The sequence below is a fragment of the Epinephelus fuscoguttatus genome, linkage group LG7, assembly GCF_011397635.1.
Source record: "Epinephelus fuscoguttatus linkage group LG7, E.fuscoguttatus.final_Chr_v1".
Lineage (NCBI taxonomy): Eukaryota > Metazoa > Chordata > Actinopteri > Perciformes > Serranidae > Epinephelus > Epinephelus fuscoguttatus.
Window position 1 is genome coordinate 29,152,291 of NC_064758.1, and position 24,273 is coordinate 29,176,563.

General features: G+C 41.7%; 1 protein-coding gene across 7 annotated transcripts in view; it reads left to right on the forward strand.

Annotated features, from left to right (window-relative positions):
- The first annotated feature begins 960 nt into the window (after positions 1-960).
- Positions 961-24,273, forward strand: part of LOC125891936 (glutamate receptor-interacting protein 2-like) — a 45,683-nt gene continuing 22,370 nt past the window's right edge. For 2 of the 7 annotated variants that reach the window (XM_049581546.1, XM_049581553.1), the window contains exons 1-11: positions 961-1,417; positions 10,176-10,256; positions 10,976-11,114; positions 13,753-13,898; positions 15,013-15,096; positions 15,188-15,263; positions 15,855-16,000; positions 19,226-19,373; positions 19,463-19,632; positions 23,167-23,295; positions 23,533-23,694. In XM_049581546.1, the coding sequence (XP_049437503.1) occupies positions 1,240-1,417; positions 10,176-10,256; positions 10,976-11,114; positions 13,753-13,898; positions 15,013-15,096; positions 15,188-15,263; positions 15,855-16,000; positions 19,226-19,373; positions 19,463-19,632; positions 23,167-23,295; positions 23,533-23,694 (1,459 nt within the window). In that variant the 5' untranslated portion in view covers positions 961-1,239. Of the gene's footprint in view, positions 1,418-3,981; positions 4,486-7,608; positions 7,836-10,175; positions 10,257-10,975; positions 11,115-13,752; positions 13,899-15,012; positions 15,097-15,187; positions 15,264-15,854; positions 16,001-19,225; positions 19,374-19,462; positions 19,633-23,166; positions 23,296-23,532; positions 23,695-24,273 lie in introns of those variants that run through there. The other 5 variants (XM_049581549.1, XM_049581548.1, XM_049581550.1 and 2 more) reach the window with 5 other exon arrangements.

Genomic DNA, 24,273 nt, shown 5'->3' on the forward strand with positions numbered 1-24,273 from the left:
AGATGGTGTTTTCCAGTCAGCAGCCCCCACGCGAATAGTTTCCCAAAAAGCATGTTTTTTTGACTCTATGGACTCTTTAAAAAGCAGCTAAAAACCATAGACTGTATCTGTTCAGAACGGCATTTGGTTTTCAACTTGTCTCTTGTGTCTCTTCTCCTCGTATATTTCATCTGGTGTTTCAAATTTATTTCTTTGACTGTGAAGCACTTTGTGACTGGTGTCTGTGAAAGGCGCGATATAAATAAACTTTAATTGCTTGCTAGAATTAAACCACTGCCAGTGTGTCAAGGGATCAGTAATAATAACAATCCAATAGGTTTTTCATGACATAATACTCTGAAAGGGACAAATCTGCTCACTGAACACATATTTTTAATACTTAAGTTACAGATAATACTTTCGTACTTTTACCGAAGTAACACCTTGAATGTAGGATTGGTATTGCACTTTTACTTAAATAAAAAATAGAAGTACTTCTTCCTTCATCTGTGATTTGTGAAATGGACCCCAGGCTTTCTGTTAAACACGACTGGTAAACTGATCTCTGTGTAAAACTTGTTGACTGCTCCTTTAAATAACACACTTTACAAGGTTAGGTTAGAGCAAGCCAAGAGATTCACAGACTTGTACTAAAAAACTGAGCACAAAGCCAACACACAGTCCCCTTGCTGGTTTTAGACTAATAACAAAAAGGCAGGTTGGGATTATGTATCAACATGTTGAGACAAATCCACAGCTGACACTCTGGTGTAATATCAGTAGATTAAAAAGACTGTTATTACAAGTCTTGAAATGGCCAGCTCAGATTGTATATTGTTTTGCGATGTTGCAGAGCCGACTCCCTGCAGAGAAAGTTTCCATTGCATTCTGGCAGGCAAGCTGTGCCCCACAGCCCTGAGCCCTCTGCCATCTGTTCCTGCAAAACTGACATTGCCAGAGATGCAAAAACATAACATTTATTTAGCCAGTCAGCTTGTGGCTGTTTGGAACTGAAGGAAGTGAGTTACCAATGCTGGTTGAGGGGAAAAACAGACACAGTGTTGGATCTGAATCTTTCCTTTATTTAAAGAACCTGCACCTGTTTGTGGCGCGGGTTTTGCACCTGAGAGGACTGGAAGTTCTCCAAAGAAGGAGGAGAACACGAGAACAGCAGGACGGGCAGAGACTGCGATGTCTAAGAGATGGTGAGAGTGTCAGGAAGAGGACAGGATCCGTTTTTTCCTTGTCACTGGTCAGAAAATGAACATGTCAGCAAGGGTAGCGTTTGGAAAGGGGCGCCTCACTCCCAAGCAGCTCTCCTTCGCTTTCCCTCAGACAGACTCCCTGAGGAAAGGCAGCCGGTCTGCCGGAGGAAAGAGGAGGATGTTCTCGTTTTCTCTCAGATGTCGGCTGGGCATCATCAGAGGGAGAACCAAAGGTAAAAGCCAACGGGAGGGCTGCGTAATCTCTGGGGAAATGGTAATGTATGCAGTTGATGCCTTTGATATTTTAGAACAAGACATGTGAGACTTGAAAGTTCTGCCAATTCATGCAGGAAAAAGAGGAGTTTTGGTGCCTCCACTTCTTTAAGTTTATCTGTCATTCCCCCGACATACATCACCTGAATGAATTTAGAAACAGACGTGAGTTGTTTGTGTGCAGCAGGCCTGTTAACTGAGCATTCGCTTGACTGAGATCTGGGCTTTTGGCCGACCTTAAAGGTGAACCCTGCTGCAAACTGGAAGCATGAGTGTGTGTGACACATCCTTATCCTCCGGCTCTTTTTTTGTCACACACTGATCTGTGCTGGCTGACAAGTGAATTAGTCATTTTGCTTTTTAGACTTTCACTTGCAACTGGATCTCATCACCATAAGATGGCAGTGTGGTCAGTTTGATTGAGCAGCGGGTTAAGAGATTCAGGGCCTCCTGCCTAGAATACCCACTTTGTCTGTGTTTAATGGAATGTAGGCTGTTTGCAGAGGGGTAATTATTACAGTACTGTAGATGAAAGAGTGGAAACATTTACACAGCTGCTCTAAATAGTGAACAAAGTTGCAGGTGTTAAATATTCAGCACCTGTTTAGTGTTTTTAAATTCTGCTCTGCTTTGTTTCTTTTTAGCTTTAGTGTTCCCAACCTCTATTTATATGCCAATGTCACTGCAAAAAAATCTGCTCTCTTAATCAAATAATTGCATCATCACTCACTCTACATCAGCAATGTCTACAGGAGGTGCAAAAGAGTCAATTTTTTATTATAACCCGACGTTTGCCGCCCTGTTCCCTGGGGATTTTATCAGTCCAACACACTGCTCTGTCTCGCGATTCTCTTTATTGTGCTGGAAATTAATTAGTCTCGCTCTGAAAGACTGTGCTTGCTCACATTGTAAATGGGGTATTAAGGACAAAAGTCTCGGAGGAAATTATCTACACCGAAGAGTATTGTGTCCACTGGAACAGCTGACTAATTAGGCTCCGCGCAACAGCGGGTAGAAACATGGAAATGTTTGTTTGTAATCACTTTACGCATCTGTAAAATAAGCAGTTGTAGAAACAGAGGGTGTAATTTTACATCGTGCGTGTATTCTGGTGTTGTATGTTGTGTATTTGATTTACTTACCCGCCTACAAAGTCTCAACGATGACAACAATTTGTTCGCAGTGACCAGAACAAATGAGGCAGACGAGGCCCGGAGGAGCTGCCAGGGAGGTTGGAGGAGGGCGTTTGTTGTTGTGGTTGGTGATGGTGGCTGCAGTGGGGGTCAGGAAGTGGCAGGCGTCGAGGCTTGTGTGCATGGCAAATGGTCTGACAGGTGTGGCGACGGGTCAGTCAGCAGACCAGTTAGTCCCTCTGTGTTTGGGTGGAGGGACTTCAGTGGGGCCTGGATTAGTAGAGGGTCCTCTCAAAATCCTGAGGGGAAAACATGAGATGCATTTAACTCTCACACTAAAGCTGCAGCAAACAATGGATTGGTTATAATCCATATAAAATTACAACTAATTTGATAAACAATTAATCGCTTTAAGTGATTTTTTTAAGAGAAGGAAAGTCAGAATCCTTTCATTTCCACTTCTTCAATATGAATATTTGTGTTTTCTTTACTTCTCTATGACAGTAAACTGAACATCTTTGGGTTGTGGACAAAACAAGACATTTGCAGACATTGTTTTGGGCTTTGGGAAACACTTATTTACCTTTCCACCACTCTCTGACATTTTATAGACCAAAAAACAAATTGATTAATGGGGAATGTGAAGTACAAGGTGCAATCAGAGTGCTTAAAGGATAACAGGGAGTTTTCTAGGGAGAAAATGACCTACAGTTTAATTGACATGATAATAATCTTTAGTTGCAGCCCAATTTCACACAGTCACTCAGATTTGAAGTGTTCCTTCTTTGCTTCTGTTTTAACAACACTCATTTACTTTCACTTGACCACAGTATGACAGTTAGAATCTGTCATCACAGCTTTGTGCACGACAACTGCACTTTTATGAATAACATTTCAACAGCTAGACATCTCAAACACACAGCTGTTCTGCACAGGAATTATGCATATGCACATGCTAATATGGATGTGCGTATGTGTGTGAGTGTGTGAGGGAGAGATACTAGTGCTGTGCAAAAAATGGGTGCAGTCTTTATGTGAGAAAAAACATGACACAGTGCGGGGCTCAGTCTGACAATGAATGTGCAGGTGGTGTTAATTGTGCAGAGAGTTGAGTGTGTAGAGTGTCGTGTCTTATCTCAGTGTGTGTGAACGTGTGTGGGTGGGTTTGAGGATGTGCATATAAGGGGTGTTTGACTTGGTGGGAAATGTGGATAAAGTGTGTGTGTGTGTATGTGTGTGTGTGTCTGTGTGCGTGTGTGTGTGTGTGTGTGTGTGTGTGTGAGTGCTGGGGGAGGGAGTGACGATCGTGTGTGCCTGCCTCACTGAACCCCTCTGGCAGGGGGAGAGAGGGAGGGAGACAGAGAGCAAACACACTCTCTGCCGCTCTGTACGAGAGAGGAGGGTTATGTGTGAGCTCATGTGAGTGTATGAACAAGGGATGATAAACCCTCTGGAAAAGGACGGCTGATTAGTGAGGATAGCTCAAAAATGGAACCACGGCAAGATGGCAAGAAAAGGACATGAACCATTGCTTTGGATTTTATAGGAAAACAGAGCTTGGTAGGTTTTTGAGGACTGAGAAAAACATCTTTTTGTCACTAAGTTTAAATAGAGAGGAGAACTAGAGACCATCTGAGGATCAGATTCGCCCTCCAGAGCTTAATTCCTCGCTTGGTTTTAAAAACGGGGACAAAGGTTAAAGGAAATGTTGGCAGAGGAGTGAAGAAATGAAGATGGTGTTTTATCTGAGCGGCTGAGCCCCTTTTACCTCAGGTGGAACCTCAGCTCTCTGCCCACTACTACAGATCAGCAAGGTTACTTCCCGAGGGGTGGCTGCGCTGACTAAACTACAGCCATGCTGTGTGGTCTGAGGAGGGACACCAAAAACAGCATTGGTAAGAGAGCGCCACACTTTGATCTTTGCAGAGTGTTGTAGTGGAGGATTTGTGTCACCTGGATCACCTGTAAAGAGCGGCTTATGTCTTAAATGTGTAGTTCACCTGAGGGACAGCCACTGCAGCTGGAAAACATCCCCTCTAATTTGTAATCCATGCAGAATAATTTCATGTAGAGTCATTGCAATGCATGTATTAGTGGTTCTGATTGGAGATAAATGTCAGAGGACTTGACCACCAGCTCTGCATACCATCCTGCCATGTGTAATTGGGGCAGATATAGCAACGTAAACTGGGTCTGGCAGGGCCCCCGTTTATAAATAAAGTTTTACATCTGAAAATAGCGTTATGATTTCATTGTCAATGTGAGTGCCGCCCTCATATTTAACCTACATTCTGATTGGTAACAAGAGGGATGGCATACAGTGCCCTGAATTAAACCAGGAGTTAATTAACTCACATATTTACGCAGCAGCACAGAATTTTATTTTAGTCCGTGCAGTGCTCCGAGGTCCTTTAGGCACAGCTCTTCTGGCAAACCATCAGCCATTCACTAACCTCCTCTTCAAAGACAACAGATTTTTTTTTTAACAATAGTTGAGGCTGTTTATTAATCATCTCCATCCTGATTTTAATTCCTGCCGTTAGGGTTAGATGATGGTTATTTTAAGCTGGAGGAGAATGGCTGGGGGATGGCTTGATGGTACAGTGGCGTTCAGTCACGTGCAGAGCGTTGGGGTCTGCATTACCCAGAGCTAATGTTGCCTTTTGACTGCAATGACAGCTGCTGGACTGTCAGGGCCCTCAGGAGCCCGCGTGGTTACGAGGCTTTTGCCCGGCCTGATGTGTTTGTGATGTGTCACTCACTCTGTTTGTGCCTCACAGCTACTGGACAGAATATTTGTGCAAGGATGTGTGTAAATTAGTGTGAAATACCATAGTATGCATATGTATGTTCTATACATTGCCACAATATGCCAAGACCAGTTAAGACATTTCTGTTGTTAAGGTCCGACTGAAGAGAGCTGGATTTTCTTGCCCAGAGGTTTCTGGTCAGAGAAGGTTTGACAAAGGATCTATGCCTCTCAGCTGTCTAAAGGCCTCATCTTCAGCTGGGCAGATGTGGAAACTCGATGCAGACAGAGACAATGCAGTCTGTTTGATGCCCTCAGAGTACTTTTTTTCCCCCAGCTCAGTCTTTACAAATCAGCACACAAGACTTAACTGGGAGAATGGGGAATGGTATTGTTCATGTCAAACTGATATACTGTCAGGACTGGGATGTTACGTCTTAACTGGCAGGTCTAATTTCAGACCTCTAGAGCACATGGAAGTAGATCCTGCTTTAGCTGACTTTGATTGGGGACAGTGTGGACACACCTCAGACGAAATTGAGACAATGGGCCTCATGCAGCAACATTCTCTTAAAATACTCACTTTCTGTTAAGAGAAAATACAAGAGAAGTCAACTCCAGATGCACGAAACATTCTTACCATCCAAATCTGCTCTTTTGACAGATGACTCTCACCTATCAGCAAAGGTAACACCCCCTAAACACTATATAATGACAGGTGTTGTGATGTGTGCAAAGTTTCTGGCACATCCCCAAGAACTGGAGAGTTGCCACTGGAAAAAAAGGCTGTAAGAAGTTCTGTAAGTGGTGAAACTGACTTCCTGGTAAATAACCTTCGACAAAGTAAACGTGATTTTGGGAGGGAAAAATTGGCAAAACATTTGTAATGTTGTAAATACCATGTGAGCAGTAGTGGTGGAGGAAGTATTCAGATCCTTTACAAAAGAAGAAGTACTGATACCACTCTGTAAAAATACTTTGTTAGGTCCTGCATTGACTAGTTACTTAAGTAAAAGTAAGTAAGTACAATCAGGATCATGTATTTAAGTATTGAAGTAAAAATACTCAGTGCAGAAAATTCTAATCAATGAAATATAAAAAATAAACTAATTAAATGGAAAAACAGCTGTAACTATTAAATGTTTTGCATTAAAATGACTTAAATTATTATAAAAATAGCTGAAAATAAATTTTCTAATCAATCGACTAATCGCTTCAGATGCACTGGTATATTTTTATGTTGTTTGTGCCCAAAGATTTTTATTTGTAAAGTCACTAAAGTTATTAAATAATTGTAATGGAGTAAGAAGTTTCATATTTTCTCTGAAGTGGAGTGGAATAGTTGCAGGAGATTATGATAATCTGGTAAAGTAAAAGTACTTCAACTTTGCACTTCGATACTTGAGTAAATGTACTTAGCTACATTCTACCACTGTTTAGCAGACGGACTTACGGTAATTGAAATTACAGAAATTGGGATCAGTGGACCAATAACATATCTTTAGCCCACATATGTAATAATCCAATTATTATAACTCATCTAAAACATATAATTTTAATTTGATTATAATATATTCATCGATTTTTATGGTCCTCACATTTAAAACTCATGTATCCATGCTATCACAATTAATGTACAGACTGTGAAAATGAGATGTTTTTCTCTTATCTTAATAAGAATGCTCTTGATCACTTATAAAATTATCTCTTTCCTAACATTAGAGAGAATATAAGAAAACATTGGTGAATCCCAGAAATCAATGTGTACTAACAAAATTAAAACAAATTGTGGATATGAACAACAGTAAGAGAAAATTTGTTCATATATCACTTCTTGCATGAGGCCCAATATCCTATCCATACAGCAGCTTACAACATGGAAGTGAAAGCAGCGCTCTGTTTATTAAGATGTGAAACTGCAACAAAAAACAACCTTGTGCCTAAAATTAATGAAAAATCGTGATAAATAATCGCGATATCAAATATAAAAATTATCGTGCAGCCCAAACACGTTGTCTATTTATCTACATATGTCTATGTCAATTTGACTAAAATAGATTTTCTCACTCCAGTTATTATTCTTTGTCTTGTTCCTGTTTGATAGATAATCGCAGCCTAAATTTTAGGTGATGTAAACCAAGGAATCTGTAAAGACTCCTTGATGTAAACAAGGAAGTAAACAGGAAGTACAATGTGGATTGGTGAGTTAGCTGCGGGCTACAACTTGTGCTAATTAATTTAGCCTATATTTGTATTTACTTTTAGACAAATTGACGCCATTACAAGTATGCCGAATTATCTATTAGCAGTCCCTGTTTGCAGTGTACTCATGGATGTGCAGACAACTACCACTGGATTACTGTGACACTGAAGAAAACATAAAAATATGATGATTATCAAGGGAGTTCGGAGCTAGCTACAAGGAGTGGGCTAACGATGCTAATTCATGGGCGTTTATTTCGCGGTTCATCGGAGTCAATGACATCTTCGGACAGTGTAAGTCACATTTTGTCTAAAAATTAGTGTATCGTGTCACGTAAACTCATATTGGATATTGTAATTCTGAGAAGAAGTAGGCTAACATTAATATTTTTGACGCAAATTGCAGCAATGTTAGTCTGGTGTTGAAGATAACAAAGTACCAAGTTAACTTACCGCCATAAACAGCGTGCACCTGTCCGTTTCACCTCACCTAATATCTGTGTCTCTCCCGCCGAACAAATTTAAAACATCTGGTTTCTAAAAACAGTTTCTGAATATATGGGTTGTTAGAAAAAAAAAGTTTTTAAAATCTGTTTTTTGCACAATCAGAGAAGATACTGTTGGCTTGTGGTGACTTAAAGGGACAGTTCGGATGTTTGGAAGTTGGGTTGTATGGGGTATCTTTCCATAGTGTATTAAATCTTCAATTAGTAGCCCAGGCAGACAGCGCATCAGAGAAAGACAGAGTTACGGCACCCGGCATACACACATCACCACTTTATCCTGTTAAACAATCCTCACAACTATTTTTTTATGAAAAACCCTTTCGATTCTTTTGATCTGAGGACCCTTATGGACTAAAGGAATATGAATAACTTACAGGGTAATCAAGGAATGGACACATCATTTGAGGTAGCCATCAACCTGTGTTTATACATGCAAAGAACGTCTGTAAAGAAAAATGAACTGCTTGGCAACCAGACTAGGCATCTATTTGAGACAGGCGTTTATTTGTCAAAATGTGTAGCCACACTGGGCTAATAAAAGGAACTGGGCTTTTAATTGAAGTTTTACAGTACACTACAGTCACATGATTTAAAATCCATACCACAATGACGTTGTAAAGCTGTGGTCAGTGTGATGATGTTGTGCAGTCTCATTGAGCCACTTGTTAGCAACCCCCCTTTTATAAGACACATGAAGGCTTCACAATTCATCGTGGGGTATATACTGGCTTATGTGGTAGAACAAAACGCGAAAGTCTCTTAAACTTGTGTTAACCACGGACCACTTTATTTTGCCACAGACTTTCCAACCAGGAACTGAAGCTCTTATGTCACTCTCTTCAAAGCCATGCTCCATTGAGAAAAACAGTAATTTAGCATAGATGAACCCAGGAACTGCTGGTCTACTGCTGCCTCTATCACATGGTTTGTTTGTGTTATTGTGCGACTTTGGCATTAAAAAGGGTAAGCTCTGATTCACCAAAGTCCCACAATAACTCAGACAAACTATCTGATGGAGGCTGCAGCAGAGCAGCAACTCCCGTGTTCAGTGAGATAAAATTAATGTTTTTCCTCAATGGAGTCTGGTGGCTCTGATAGTTGCACAGATTGGGAACCGAAGCCGTTGATTAAATAAAGGGTCCACAGCAGTATATTGCTTAATTTTCGTGACGGTTCTCCCATATGATTCTCCAAACGTGGGGCATGCAGACTGCTGCCGTCTGTATGTAACACACTGACTCTGGATAAGAACCTCATACAACCCCACTTCAAGAAATCCAGACTATTCCATAAGTTTGATGCCTGTAGTGCGAGGCACCAACATGGCCCCTCCACTCTTAAAAAGAGGCCTTGGCACAGCTTATCTTTAAGTTAGTAATATGATGTTCAATCACTGTGCCGGACAGCTGAAAAGGTAATCCGCAGTGGACAGGATTAGAGAAGTGCCAAGTCCGTTTCCTCATCACTGTGACTGCTGACGTGCTTGTGTGGCTCCATTCAGGTTCAGATGGCCGAGCCGTGGCTCTGCTAATCTGAGGCCAGCCCTGTGCTCTGTCAGCAGTGGGTCCCACTGTGGGTAGAAAATAAAAAATCAGTTTCCCTGCAGAGCAGATTGAACATTTCCCAGCGTTCTGTAGCAGCTGCTGTAAATGACATGAAAATGATGATTTTCTCTCCATGCCCGAACAGTCCATTAACTGCGTGCTGTTCCTTCAGGAAAATTCCCATGCTTTAGTAGCTGCATACATCAAGCTCGCCGCAAATGTATTCTTGTGTTAAATTAATGGTTTTCGAGGGTCTCTGCTGCACACAGAGAGGAGCTATTTAAAGCCCTTGAACCTTTTGTAGGATTGTGGAAACAATTTGGAGTGACCTTCCAGGGTCCTGATTTCAGGCTGATCACTGTTTTAAAGTTGAGAGTCATGCCTGATGGATGAATGTTGGCTAAGTTCTGTCCTCCACAGCCCCCACATTACCCAGAGTGCAGTTCAAAGCATTAACATGTGTGCAGCTGTCATGATGTGCAATGGATGTTCACTTAGCTTTCTGCTGCAGAGTTTCCCTACATGTCACCACAGCTTCAGCTGCTTCATAACAGCACTTCCATACCTCCCTGCTGTCTCTTCAGATGAAGGACCATACTCAAAGGGGAGCAAGGAGTCCGGGGCAGCTGACCAATCCCATTCGTCCTGCAGGCGCAGCTTCTCAGGTACAATCCAGTCAAAAGTGACATTTTATTTTCTATCTGTTATCTGATTCATGCTCCCGCGTCCTCAAAAACAAGAAGAGTCATTTTTGTCCGTGTGCGTGCAGAGCCATGTGTCTGCTGTGTTTTGCTTGATGTTGCACTGTTTTGAATGCTTAGATAAGGTGAAAAAAATGCTTGTGTGGCATACCTGTCATTTGCACTAAACCACTCTTGGTAGACTTCACGTAGAACGATTTAACAGTGCAGCACAATGTGGACCACAAGACAGAATGAGTCCTCTGATGACACTATAACGCCGCTTATCCATCAAGAAACCCATTTTCAATCAATTAAGGATACACTTAGATTTGACTGTATGACCTGATGAGTTCACTGTAATTTTCAATGAGTGCCCCTTTTGTGATAATACACTGCATTTCTTTTCATTATCAGTATTTAGTGTGCTATTAATAAAATGGACTCTGTCCTCGTCCTCGTCCTCCTCCTCCTCCTGAGCCCGTCACAAAGATTCACTCAGACTGAGAGATTTGAAAGAACAAGGAAAGGACAGGAAAGTGAGAAAATAAAGTATGTGGTCGTGTGTCAGAGGGCATTTCTGTGAGAGATTCAGGAGAGAAAGATGAAGAAAAAAAGTCTTAAGTTGCCTCTCAGACAGGGCGATTCTGTCAAGCGGATACTAATGCTGACTGTGGATCTGTGCCTGTGTCTGTATCTGTCAGCAGAGGAGTACAGAGGAGTGACCACGGTGGACCTGATGAAAAGGGAAGGCAGCAGCCTTGGCCTCACCATCTCCGGAGGCTCCGATAAGGACGGCAAGCCCAGAGTGTCAAACCTACGGCCAGGTGGGCTAGCTGCCAGGTGAGATCACTGCTCTGTGATGCGGTTAAAAGCTGGCAACCACACCGAGCTGTCCGGACTTGTTATTCTGCTCCCAAAAAACGTGCACGTGTTGCAAAGTTACACCAGCTCGCTTTAACTGCAGGACTGTAGGCGTTGGGTTAGATCAAGTTGATGCTGTCACACTTAAGAGCCAAGAAACCATATAAGACGTGTTTATGAATTGATTTAGATCACTGCAAGGGGGTAATTATTCAACATAAGTCTTTTGTGAACCTTTTTTTTTTGCTTAATTAAGATTTGATTAAACAAATTTTCCCAGATGTCAACACCATTAAACTAATTTTCCCCAACATCAACCACATGAGGGGAAAATGTAGCAGAGGACTCACGTTTCATGATGATTAAGCAGCGTGTGACTGAAGTGTAACACACACACACACACACACACACAGTTTTGTAGGAATGACACAGCCCCTCTGAAAATGTCTTGGCCAAATATGCCATCGCTTGTCAAGTCCAAAGAGGTTTAAAGACAGACACTGTGCTAATTCTTCCAAGCAGCTTGTCTTCCCACAGCTGAGTGCATGCTTGTGTGGAAGTGCTAGTTAATTTACTGGGTGGAGAGACACGCAGACAGACAGACAGACAGACAGGAGAGAGACTGGCAGTGAGGCTGTGTGATGGGACCGGACCGGATGACAGGCCAGCGGTCGGCTCTGCTGGTCAAGTCGTCTTGCTCTGTCTGTTGTCACGGCTGATTGGCAGTAGCCCAAAGGTGAGATGGGGTGGGCAGGGCAGAACATCTATTTAATTAATTAGCCCTCCAACGAGCAGTGTGTTGACTCATAATGTCATATGTGAGACGGCATGTACAATCATTTGAGTTTGAGGAGGAGAGAATTCACTCAGTCATCTGCACAGCTCTGTGTGTTAATCTACATATTGCTAAGAGATTAATAGTAAAGTTATCATTGGATACAAATTAATACAAGCAACCACTTGTTCTATTTCTGCCTCTTACACACAGTTACAACAGCCAGAATATTAATTTTACATCAGACAGTTGTATCTCATTTTGATCATTACCGGATCAACTTGTTGGAGGATCCCGGTTCCAAAATGTGCTCATGGGCCCATGGGTGCATTATAAGACAATGGGCCTCTAGGCACAGACATGTCAACTCTCAGACACCTGCCACCTCTCCTACATAGGAGCAAGACACACAGACTTTACAGTTCTTTAGCCTCTTTGTTGTTGTTTGCATCTCTCTGTAGTCATCACACATCACGTTATTTCTGTGTCTGTTTGTGGTCATTTTGAGTCTCTTTATGGTTGCTTTGGGTTGTTTTGTGGTCTCTTTGTGTCTCTGTGGTTGTTCTGCCCCTTTTTATAGTCACTGTGAGTCTCTCTGTCTCTTTACAGCTGTTTTGCATCTTTTTATCTCTTTAAATCTCTTTGAAGTCACATCATGTTTCTTTGAGGTCGTTTTCAGTCTCTTCCTGGTCGGTACAACTCTTTCTGGGTTCTGTTCTGGTTCCTGCACCTAATTTTGAACCATTTGACATTTGACCAAAAATAAATTGGTTCAGAATCTGAAAAGTTGGCTCCCAGCTGTAACCAAAAATTAGCAGTTTTTTCTTAACCTGAAGTGCGAGCTGTGACGACATCACTAGGCTTGCCACACTATAGGTGGGAAAAAGAGGATGGAGAAGTTGACTACAGAGACGTTAAGAGAGTAATCATTGGTTAAAAAAATATCATGCAGTGATCTTATTTACCGTTTTTCCATACTTGCTTTTGGATTTAAACAGATATCTGTAGTAACAGAACAAAAGTTTGCAGGTAGGCTAATCAATGCGATCCGCCATCTTGCTATTGCTGGTAACTTATGTAGTGCACTGTATAATGCTCTGTGTTTATGGCGCATCCTTGATTACGATGATTCTGATCAAAACTGGTGGAAACGCGGGCTGGTTCGCTGGATGGCACCAAGGTTGCGGCAGTCCTGAAAGGACCCAGTTCAAGAACCAGACCTAATGTCGTCAAAAAGGTGTAATCCATCCATGGTTGGGCCTAACTGTAACAAACAGGTGGCTTACAGTGAGTTTAGAGAGATGAAAATGAAAGGTGTGCACTGTCAAACCAATAGATGAGCTAAACATGGCTAAAAAGCTCTTTAGAGTTGTTGAAAACACTCTGTGGGGTTTGATGCCATAAGCCACATCTCTCACATTATAGATGTTTTGAATTTAAGGCAAGGCAAGTTTATTTAGAAAGCAAATTTCAGCAACGGGGCAACTCAAAGCGCTTTACATACAGAGTGCCAGAAGAAACACATTACAAAAGGACATTTAAATACAATTAAAAACAGTCATTAAAGAGCTAAGAGAATACAAAATTAAAACAAGTTATAAATAGAATAAATCAGGTATAAAACACAAGGATAAAAGTTACAGTGCAGAACGGGAAATAGTCTTGAATTAAAAGAACAGCGACCTGCAGCAGATTTTATAAGTAAACCCCTCAAACTTGCAGTTCCAAAAACCAAGTGACATGCAGTGAATCTGCAGCTTTTTAGGGCCCCGGGACAGTTTCCAGTTATGCCTGACTTGTAATGCAACTTTAATCTTGATGATATGTCCATACTTTCCACAGAAGTGACCAGCTGAATGTAGGCGACTACATCAAGTCAGTGAATGGCATCAACCTGTCAAAGCTTCGCCACGATGAGATCATCAGCCTGCTGAAGAACATCGGGGAGCGAGTTGTGCTGGAGGTGGAGTACGAGCTGCCTCCATTCGGTAGGTGAAGTTCAGCTTGAATATTGAGCCTGTTAGTGCAACACATGGTCAGACGTTTAGAGAAAGTGCTCAAATGCACAAAGGTAGGAAATGGATTAATAAAAAGGCTGATTAGTGAAGGCTGTAGACCAAAAGAAAGGCCCGTCTTATGATTTCTAGGGCTAAAGTTTGGTGAAAAGGTAAAATCTTCCAAAACACTGTACTTTTGTAGCATTAACATATCAAGTTCAAGTTCAACTTTATTGTCTTGTGTATTAAAAATACAGTGAAATGCTTGTGCTCAGTGGGACTCTGCCGTACACAAAGGGCACACATCCCCAGACAACAAGAAAGGAACACTACACACAATATACAGTACATGCAATATACAGCAACAATGTGCAATGCGCTTGGATGCGTCAACTGTTCAGCAACCTGACTGCCTGAGGGAAGAAGCTGTTACTGAGACAGATGGTGTGTGATCTGATGCTCCGGTAATGTTTTTTAGATGGAAGGAGCAAGAAGAGAGCATGAGTGGAGCAGCAGGTGTCCTTAAAGGGAAAGTTCACCTCAAAATCAAAAATAAATATTTTTCCTCTTACCTACAGAGCTATTTTTGGGATGACCTGTCTCTTTAATGATGCTCTGGGCTGTCCTTTTTGCAGCAAATGTTACTAAGTTTTGGTCATTCTGTGCCAATTAGTTTTTTCCTGCTACCACGTATTTGTGGTGCAGATCAAAATAACCTAGACATCTATAAATGCTCAGCCAAAATTAGCCCCGATTTAACTTCAACATCTAGACATCTTTCGACCTGCAAATCACCAGATCAATACTTACTGGGTTTCTTCGATCGAGGCACTGGCCTCAGAAACACAGTTGGTCCCCGGGCGCTGCGCTGTGGCTGCTCACTGCTCTGAAATCATTAGCACGGGTCAAATACAGAGAATTAATTTCCCCACTGAGATTAATTAAACATATTTCCACAATGCTTTGTTCATTCTCAAGATTCAGCACTTACACACTCAGATGACATTATAATCAAACTTTGGTGAACGCCTTCCACATTGCTAACACTGCTCTAGTAAATCATAGCATTAATTTCCTGAGTCTGTCCTTTGCTGTCTGCTCTTAGTCCAGAACCCCACAGGAGTCTTAACCAAAACCATAGAGGTGTGTTTACACAAGGAGGGAAACAGCTTCGGGTTCGTCATGAGAGGTAGGTGGACTGGATGTTTTTGTGCTAATCCATCAGTAGAAATAATAAGCTGTTTGCACTGATTTATGCTGTGTGTTTTGTTTGTTTTTAGGAGGCTTCCACGAGGACTGGCGCAGGTCTCGTCCTCTGGTGGTTACATACGTCAGGCCTGGAGGTCCTGCTGACAGGTGAGGACGTGGCTAGATGAGTTAGTGTTTGTGTGTATACATGCGGAGCTATATATGAGTCTCGATCATGCATGAATGAGCCTATTCAAATGATTGTATGTGTGCGTGCATGCATATTTCTATATGTTTATATTTAGATGTATGGACTAATGGAAGTGTTTTACTAAAACAGCAATGAAACTATTTATGCGCAGCCATATGGGATTAGATGATTGAAAATTGTGCTTTAGATGCACTGCATCTCTATGCACATTATGTCTTTACGCTCAGGCCGGCACTTGAAATTGTGGCTGTGACACATATAAAACATCTTCAAAACAGAAAGGGCAGCGCTCATCCTGAGGCTAATGCAACATTTTACTTTTCCCTACGAAAACCAAGTGCACCAGAACACTGGAGCAAACATAATTCACCATCAAAGACTTTACAGCAGCTTATCTCTTTTATCCTTCATCTCACCTGGGAGGGAACACTCATGTGGAACTGTTTAATGATTTACTGTGACTGGTGCTTAAACGCTTGTATGAGCATCTCGAGCCGGTCGCCTGTGTTTTATTATTTTGCCTCCTTTCTCCTCCCGCGTTTCTCCAGAGAGGGCACTTTGAAGGCCGGAGACCGAGTATTGAGCGTCGACGGGATGCCTTTAAACAGAGAGAAGCACGCCGACGCTTTGACCATGCTGATGCAGAGCGGCCAGGAAGCTCTGTTCCTGATTGAGTATGACGTCTCTGTCATGGGTGAGCACACACACACAGGGAATATGTGGAGGCATGGTAGGGCAGCGTTGCTCTGAGGGTAAATAATGTGGCCGTTCGGCAGCGTGGATGTGAGTGAGTGTCGGTGCTGGAGACGCCACCAGGGGAGTCACACTGGCCCAAGAGCACACATTGAACAGGGAAAGGGTAGATGGGTAATAGTCAGTGTTTTATTATAGTGTGTGGATCTCTCTTCACTCCTGAATCATGGCAGGTTCAATCTTAATCTATTTAAAAAATGAATATTACTCATCTGTATCAGAGGAGCTTTTACTGCAGGTGAATTATTGATGAAATATAACACAGTGAATGGTCCAAACGGTGTTGTGAAAAGGAATAAGCACAGATCAGTCTGACTGTAAGTGTACAGAGCAAATCAAATCTTTTTTATGTAAAAAAAAAAATATATATATATATATATATATATATATATATATATATATATCCTCACCATTGGGTCAAAGAGTAGTAAAATATGCCACTGAAGACAGGAATTCACTACAGATTATAACCCCCGTTTGGTCATGGTGACTAATTCTCTCACAAGATCACAAACTGCTCTGTGCAAAATAGGGCAGGTCACCAAGGACATTTGACACACATTATCTTTCTGTATGTGGGAGTTTAGGATCCAAACCTCCTGCCTCCAGACTAAACCAGTCAGAGGGTTCACAAATTATAAGGAACGTTTTAGAAGATGGGAGAAATTAAAACACGATTTCAGAGCGCAAACTACACCACGGCCTTCAAGGTAGCTCACTTTATTTTCAGAAACATTCATAGCTGAGAGCATGTTGGCCTGCTTGCTCTCTGTCAACACATCTGATCTCTAATACTCAGTTAATGACCACATCAAACCTCCACACGGGCATATAGCGTGCATGCCGGTATCTTTATTAAAGTGAATTAGTGATGAATCACTCTCATGCATGAAGCATACATCAATAATAGCCTGATTTCACATATGACCCATGATAATGAGGATACAGAGGAATAAAGATGCACAGCAAAAGTAGCATGTTCTTAGTATGTTAGAGACCCTCCAAAATTTTACAAATCATGTCTTCAGGTGGCGGCAAGGTGGGGCAGTCAGCACTGTCGCTTCACAGCAGGAGGGTTCTGGGTTTGAACCTGCCGGCTTCTATGTGGAGTTTGCATGCAAGTGCATCATACTGGAGGTTTAAGTGGGACTGATTACAAAGGGCCCCATTGGGAGGGGAGTCCTTGAAAAGCCTCGAATGAATAGTTTGGTTTAATCTGCAAATTTTGTACTTATTAGTGCCTTAACTGAGTGAAAATTGGCTGTATAAATTGGTTAAAAGACTAAACTTTGTATGAAAATTATGGAAGCTCTCTGAGGCTCCTCTCACCCCTCAAAGACGCAGAATGGTTTAGTCCACCTCTGCACCAGGATTCATCTGTAAACTCAACCAGAGCAGAGTGAGTGACTGCTTATGCTGCTGGAGCACTAACGTACACTGTTTTGTCTTTCTCTGGGAAAGGGAAATCCAAATTCCCAAAAAAGAGAAGATTGAAAGAAAGAAAGGAAAACTGACCTTCAAAAAAAATTCAAAAGGTGAATATGAGAGACAGATCAAGAGAGGATGGGCGGGAGGGGCCCACAGAGAACACATATTCATTGGGTCCAAACTTTGGTGCTACACCCCAGTGTCAGCATGTTTTTTCTCTGGGTGCTCTAGCTTCCTCCTAAAGTCAAAAGGCATGCAAGTTAGGTTAGTCGTTGACTCCAAATTGCCCGTATGTGAGTTTGAATGGTTGTCTGTCTCTGTGTGTCAGACCTGTGATAGCCTGGCGACCTGTCCAGGGTGTACTATGCTTCTCTTCCAATGTCAGCTGTGACCCTGGACCCTGAATAGGATAAGCAGTTACAGATAAAGAATGGATGTTTTCATGGGTGTTCATGTCTTATTAAGAGGAGCCAAGCCCCCCTAGCTCACTTGTAGTTCGCACCCTGCATTCATTCTTCAGTTTAAGTCAGTTAAAGTTTTTCTCCATTGCTGTGAACACTGTTACTGCTCCTAAAATATTCACTGAAATCATTTTAGAAAATTGTACCTGTTAATGTATTATTATGTACTGCATTTTAACTAGACGATGTGCTTGCTCATTTGTGGTGTGTGACAGTTGTATTTGTCTGTTTGTGTTTATTGTTGCAACAATGTTTATGCTGCTGTGTTGGCCAGGAACCTCTTTTAATCTCATTAAGACTTTTATCTGGTTAAATAAAGTACAAGCTTAATTTGTCCCGCTAAAGACCTTCCCTGCTGCACTCAAAATGAAATGTCCGTTTGTCATTAAGTCAGGACAATTAAATGTTTAAGGAACTGTGCCAAAGGGCAATAAGTTGTATTTCTTTTTGTCATTTCTCATTGAGATTTGCATACAATAACCCAGTATCCTCTACAGCCAACTGAATAAACTCATGTTATACAAACACCAGTTACACCAGTGTGATGTTCACAGCTTTGCACCCCTCTGGTGTTCCCCCACTCACAGTGAGGATCATTTTTGTAAAAAATAATATTAAACAGAAATGATTAAAATAAAAACACAGTATAAGCAAATGTCCCAGTAGAATAAAAAATCCTATGAATTAGGGACCATTTTGTTAAATGTTATTTCTGGCATGTTGCAGCCCTCCCCAACATGTCTCTGCTGTGATGTCCTCAAAGGCAGCATGTCGTCTGTCTGCTCCTCTGTGTCCACCTCCTCCTCTGACAACACGTGTAGTATTTTTTACATCCCATTGTCCCTCTCTGGTGTGTGTTGAGACCATATTCAGTAACTGTGATACCTACATGAAAACATTTTGTCCACCTGTGGTGTTAATGAACTAAATCCAATCCTGTTATCAGTTTTTGTGGCGTTATGAAAAGATTAATGCCAAATTAATTGGAAAATGTGCAGTATTTTGCGTGTGAGAATTTACACAGTGAACAGAGTAATACAAACCTTTAGAAAAACAGTGTATTCCACTTTGGTCTTCAAGGCAAAGTCATTGCATCAGCAGGTCATTAAATCCGTGTAATGTAAATCTGATGACAGTGTGCTCATATTTTGGGGGGTATGTTCATCATCGGTTAAGACTGTAAAAGAGACACATATTAATATGTTGTGTTTGTGGCTGTAGCTGCATCCAGTAATCTTACAGGCCTCTCTCATATCTGTGTGTATGATCTGTTTCAGAGGCAGTGCAGCAAGCCTCGGGCCCTCTGCTGGTGGAGATAGTGAAAGGTCCCTCCACCAGCCTCGGGATCAGCCTCACCACAACAATATACAGGAGCAAACAAGTTATTATTATTGACAAGATAAAGCCAGCCAGCGTGGTGGAAAGGTGGGACTCACATCTTGCAGTATACTGCTTTACACACAATTTGTTGTAAAACGAAAGGTTTCCTGACACAGTTGTTCTCACTGTCTCAGGTGTGGAGCGCTGCACGCAGGTGACATCCTTCTGTCTATAGATGGGACCAGCGCGGAGCACTGCTCTCTGATGGAGGCCACGCAGCTACTTGCCAGCACTTCTGATGTTGTTAAACTGGAGATTCTCCCGGCCAGTCAGAGCAGACTCCCCGTCAGGCCGCAAGATGCAGGTATGTCCAGGAAGTGACACAGAAAACACAGCAAAGCTGTTGCAACAGAAAAAGGCATCCGAGAGATATGACAATCAGCAGTGAAAGAGGGAGTGATACGTGTGATTATTTTGTATTAATAAATATATTGTTTAGCCTGTCAAATGTCTGAAATGGTGGAAAATGCCCAATACAAGTCTCCAGAGCCCACAAACAAATGTACAAGGCAATGCAAAATATTCACTGAGGACAACGCTGACTAATGGACTAATCATTTCAGCACCACACCATTTAAATATTTTGTGTACATTGTGGAGAATATATAGGCTGGAGTCACCATACGTATTGTGACTTCTCTCGACTCCACCTACAGCTGTAAAGAGCCTGGCTGCCTCTCAGCTGCCTTCTCCCATGCACTGTGAATCAGCATGTGTGTGTGTGTGTTTGTGTACGCTGCCAGCCACAACCCCTCTGCCTTTAGGCACACACTCTTGTGCATACCAACAAGCCACTCATTCTCTCTCTCTCTCTCTCTCTCTCTCTCACACACACACACACACACACACATACTCTCAAACACTGTAAACACTTTCTCTGTCAGAGATCATGTTCGTGCCATGTTCTGCAGACTTATTTCTGGGTCAGCAGCTGCAGGGACTCCTTAACATGTGAGCATGGAAAGAATCATACACCATGACAAAGGAAATAAGATGTAGTTTAGTCTTCTCTGCAGGTCACTGGGTGCTTTCTTCTACAGTTTCTTCTTTTTCCCCTGATCCAGTCTTCACTTTTATTTATCAAACTTCTATCTGACTTTTATCCTTGTGTACTTATTTTGTTTTGATCAGTGTCTTATATTTACACAGGCTTAAAGAGACAGTCCACCCCAAAATCAAAATGCATATTTTTCCTCTTAACTGTAGTGCTGTTAATCAGTCTAGATTGTTTTGGTGTGAGTTGCTGTGTGTCAGAGATATCGGCCGCAGAGATGTCTGCCTTCCTTTGAATATAATAGAACTAGATGGCACTCAGCTTGTGGTGCTCATACCTCAAAATAGTGCATTTGAAAAATTCAACAGCAATGTCTCTTTACTGAAATCAAGATCTGGTTACTCTGATAATTCATGGGTCTTGTTGTGAGCAGTTTCATGGAAGAACTAGTGTTTTCAAATATGTTGATTTATCAGTACATGTCAGTTCTATTTTAAATGGTTTCAATACTCATTTTTGTTGGTATCAATTCTGTCAATAGTAGTTTCTCGCTCTCTATCCTCTCCCTAACAGTGGGTTGACACACACACCGCTGCAGTTCCCCCACAGCCCCGCCTCCTCTCTCGCACTCGTCATTCATCTCATTCACTTTGGTTGCATATAGGATTTTGCGGCACAGTTTTGTTTTGCTTTTTTCTAGCACTTATTGTCTTTTGAATGTGTGCACTACCACAAGACGAATATTGTTTTCAATAATGTAAAAACGTTTTAATTATTGTTATTGTTTACCAGTAGTGAGTACAGTCCTAACCAGTAAAGGAAAGGTTATCGTTATCATGTTTCATTTATCATTAAATATAAATCTTAGATCGTGTGCCTTAATGTCAAACATATGGTGTTGAGAATGGCATTGAATATTGATGTTTTTCAAGATATTGTATTGAGGTTAGATTCCAGTATTAGTAGTACAACACTAGAAGGAACTATTTTCTGTCTACTGTCCTACACCAACTGTATCTATTGACAGAAGGAAGCATGCATCTACTCATGGATGAGAGGTTTGTGCTCGTGAGATGTAACATTAGCTAGCTCATTAGTGCTAGATGAGCTAGCAGTAGACGCATGCTTCCTTCTACACGGTTATACAGGTGTAGTTTGGGAGAAAGAAAATAGTTCCTATATGAAACTGCTCACAACAAGGTCTGTGAATTATCTTGAGTAACCTGGTCATAATTTCTGGAAAGAGACATTGCCGTAGAGTCTTTCAAATATATTATTTGGTGCCCAATGTATTGGAGAGAAGGCAGACATCTCTACAACCGATATCTCCAACACTCAGCAATTCACACCAAAACAATCTAGACTGAGAATAATAGCACTACAGGTAAGAGAAAAAAATGTCTGTTTTTGATTTTTGGGGTGAACTCTCCCTTTAAATCCTCTGATGAGCGCTTACAAATGAATACTTGAACTTCATGGCTCCTGCTGACCACTGAACAGTCTCAATACAACATGCAGCACAGTCATCACTTCTCTATCAAATGACAGGCATGTATCTTCTGAAATTTCAATTCAATAATGATTCACTTCCTGAATAAGGCATCATGGCGTGATGGTAAAATGATATTTTCACAGCTTCTTTCCCCCCAGGATAAGCCATGATTATAAGATGCAATTTGTCTAATCTCCTCTGGGGATTTAATAAGACTGATATGGCCACTGAGAGATTAGAAGTTAATGTTTCTTTCCAGCAGCGTTGATCGAAAACACCATTTCTTGGAGAGCTTCCCCTAGGTGAGCTTAACATAAGCCGTCAGAGCCGAAGCTTCACAGGTTTGATTGAGTCCGATAGACACTGGTTCTCCGGAAAGGGCTGGGGGTTCTCCCGCTTGTATTCTGATTACATATGAGTTGGATTTAACCAGGTTCCCTGAACATGGCAAACGTCCCAGGCTCTACTGCAGTCATCCATGTTTCCAGCAAATCCTCCATCCGTGTGAGCAAGTTGTTAGAGATTAGACCCCTGCAAATGAAGCAGTGCGGATTACTGTCACATGTAACGCTCTGTGACAATTTTAGCTGCATGAATATGTAAAGGACAGTTAATTATTGAGGTGTGTGTCATACAGGAGGTCAGTTGTTTCCCTTTGAATGCTTCACAGATACGCTTTGACTGAGTGTACTGTTTATACAGGCTTAAAGTGCCTTTCAGAATTAACAACGATCCGTGCCCTCTTTTTCATTCAAAGTGGGGAAGTCAACAGAATTGCTAAATAAAAACCACATGAATACAAATCACACAGGATTAAATTGAACATGTTAAGATCAAGCTGTCTGCCAATGAGGTGCAGACTCCCTGCGTCATCAGCAATCAAGCTTTCAGCTGGGCCCAATCAAGTTCAAGCCACATGTCTGCTAACAGCCAGTATCACAACATCACCATGCCCAGCGGTCAACTGACTCAGAGTCTTTCTGCACCACGTTCTTTTGAAAATGAAATTATAAAAATGATCTCCAGTTTGCACTTAGCGTTTTGGAACCTTGCTAGTAAAAGTAAGATTTTTTTTTTTTAGCCCATTCAGCCAGTTCAGCTCTGTGTGTCTAACTGATTCTCAGATGCTCATCAAAATACATTAAACCACAGGGTTTAATCTAGTGTACCATGACGAAAACATCAAATATCAATTACCCTGCTCTGAATTATCCTCCAGGCACTGCGTCGCGTGGTGCAAATTTAGACATGGGAATGAAAGCGTGATTTCATGGGTAAAATTTAGAAACGTGCACAACAGAGGAGTGGATCTGGTTTACTTAATGGATCTGTTTGCCTCTGTGTTGCTGCAGTAAAAGTGCAGAAGAGCAACCATCATCACTGGGACCAAAGCAGCAACTACTGCCATCCCCCACATGCCAGCCACAGCAAGACATGGAGCAGCCCAAGCCACCCACACAACCAGCAGGACCACTGCAAATGTAAGTTATCACTTGTGACAGCACTGCTGCTGGCGAGACACCATAGCAGGAGCCTTTTCTTCACCGCGTTTGTTAAATCTTTTCCAAGAGGTTTACTCCAACACTGTTACCACAGTTCTTTCTTTTGTTGCATGTTCACATGAGCGTGTGCTGCTGCTGCTGTGGATGTGAATGAAATATGGTTTTAATCTGACTGTGCCATCCCTTTGATACGTTTAGTGCTATGTCTCCTTTCAGCTCTGGTGAGTGGTGGCTTCTCCCCTTCCTCCACAGCCACCTCAGGCTTCAGCAGCCAGGGGAGCAACACGCTGCCCTGCCCCATCCCACCGATCGCACCCACCAGCCCCCGCAGCTCCACGGGCAAGAGGAGGAACAGGAAGAAGGACCACAAAAGCTCATGTATGACCAACTGTCTACTCTTTCCTTTTCTTTAAACCACATTAAAGGGTCAGTTCAACTAAATTAAACATATTATTTTATCCACAGCATTTTTATCAATGAGGGTCGGCTAAATAACAGCACCACCTCTCTGTATTTACTGCAGGACTGTAGTGTCAGTATCTGCTTTACTTTTAGCTCAGTGCACCTAATAATAAACTGGCAAATGGGTGTATGTTGATAAGATTTTTGTCTCCAGCTTAATACAGTGGAGGTGAAAGGGATTTGTTTGTGATGTTCACAGAATTGAACATCTCCGCCATCGAAACACCTTTTTATTACTTTTTTGGCAGTTTGATATGAAGGGTTTGTTTGCAAAAGCAGATATCTACGTTTTCATTTATCACTGCAGGGAATATCATTCATCACTGCAGGGAATATCATTCAAACTTGGGTTGGTTTACTCATTTTAGGAATGGCCTTTATTTGATTTTGCAAACATACAGACTTGTGGGTGTATATATCTAATATCTATATATATATATATGGACAGAAGTGACCATTCCCGTCAGGATAGAAATGTTTCATCATAGCATAAAG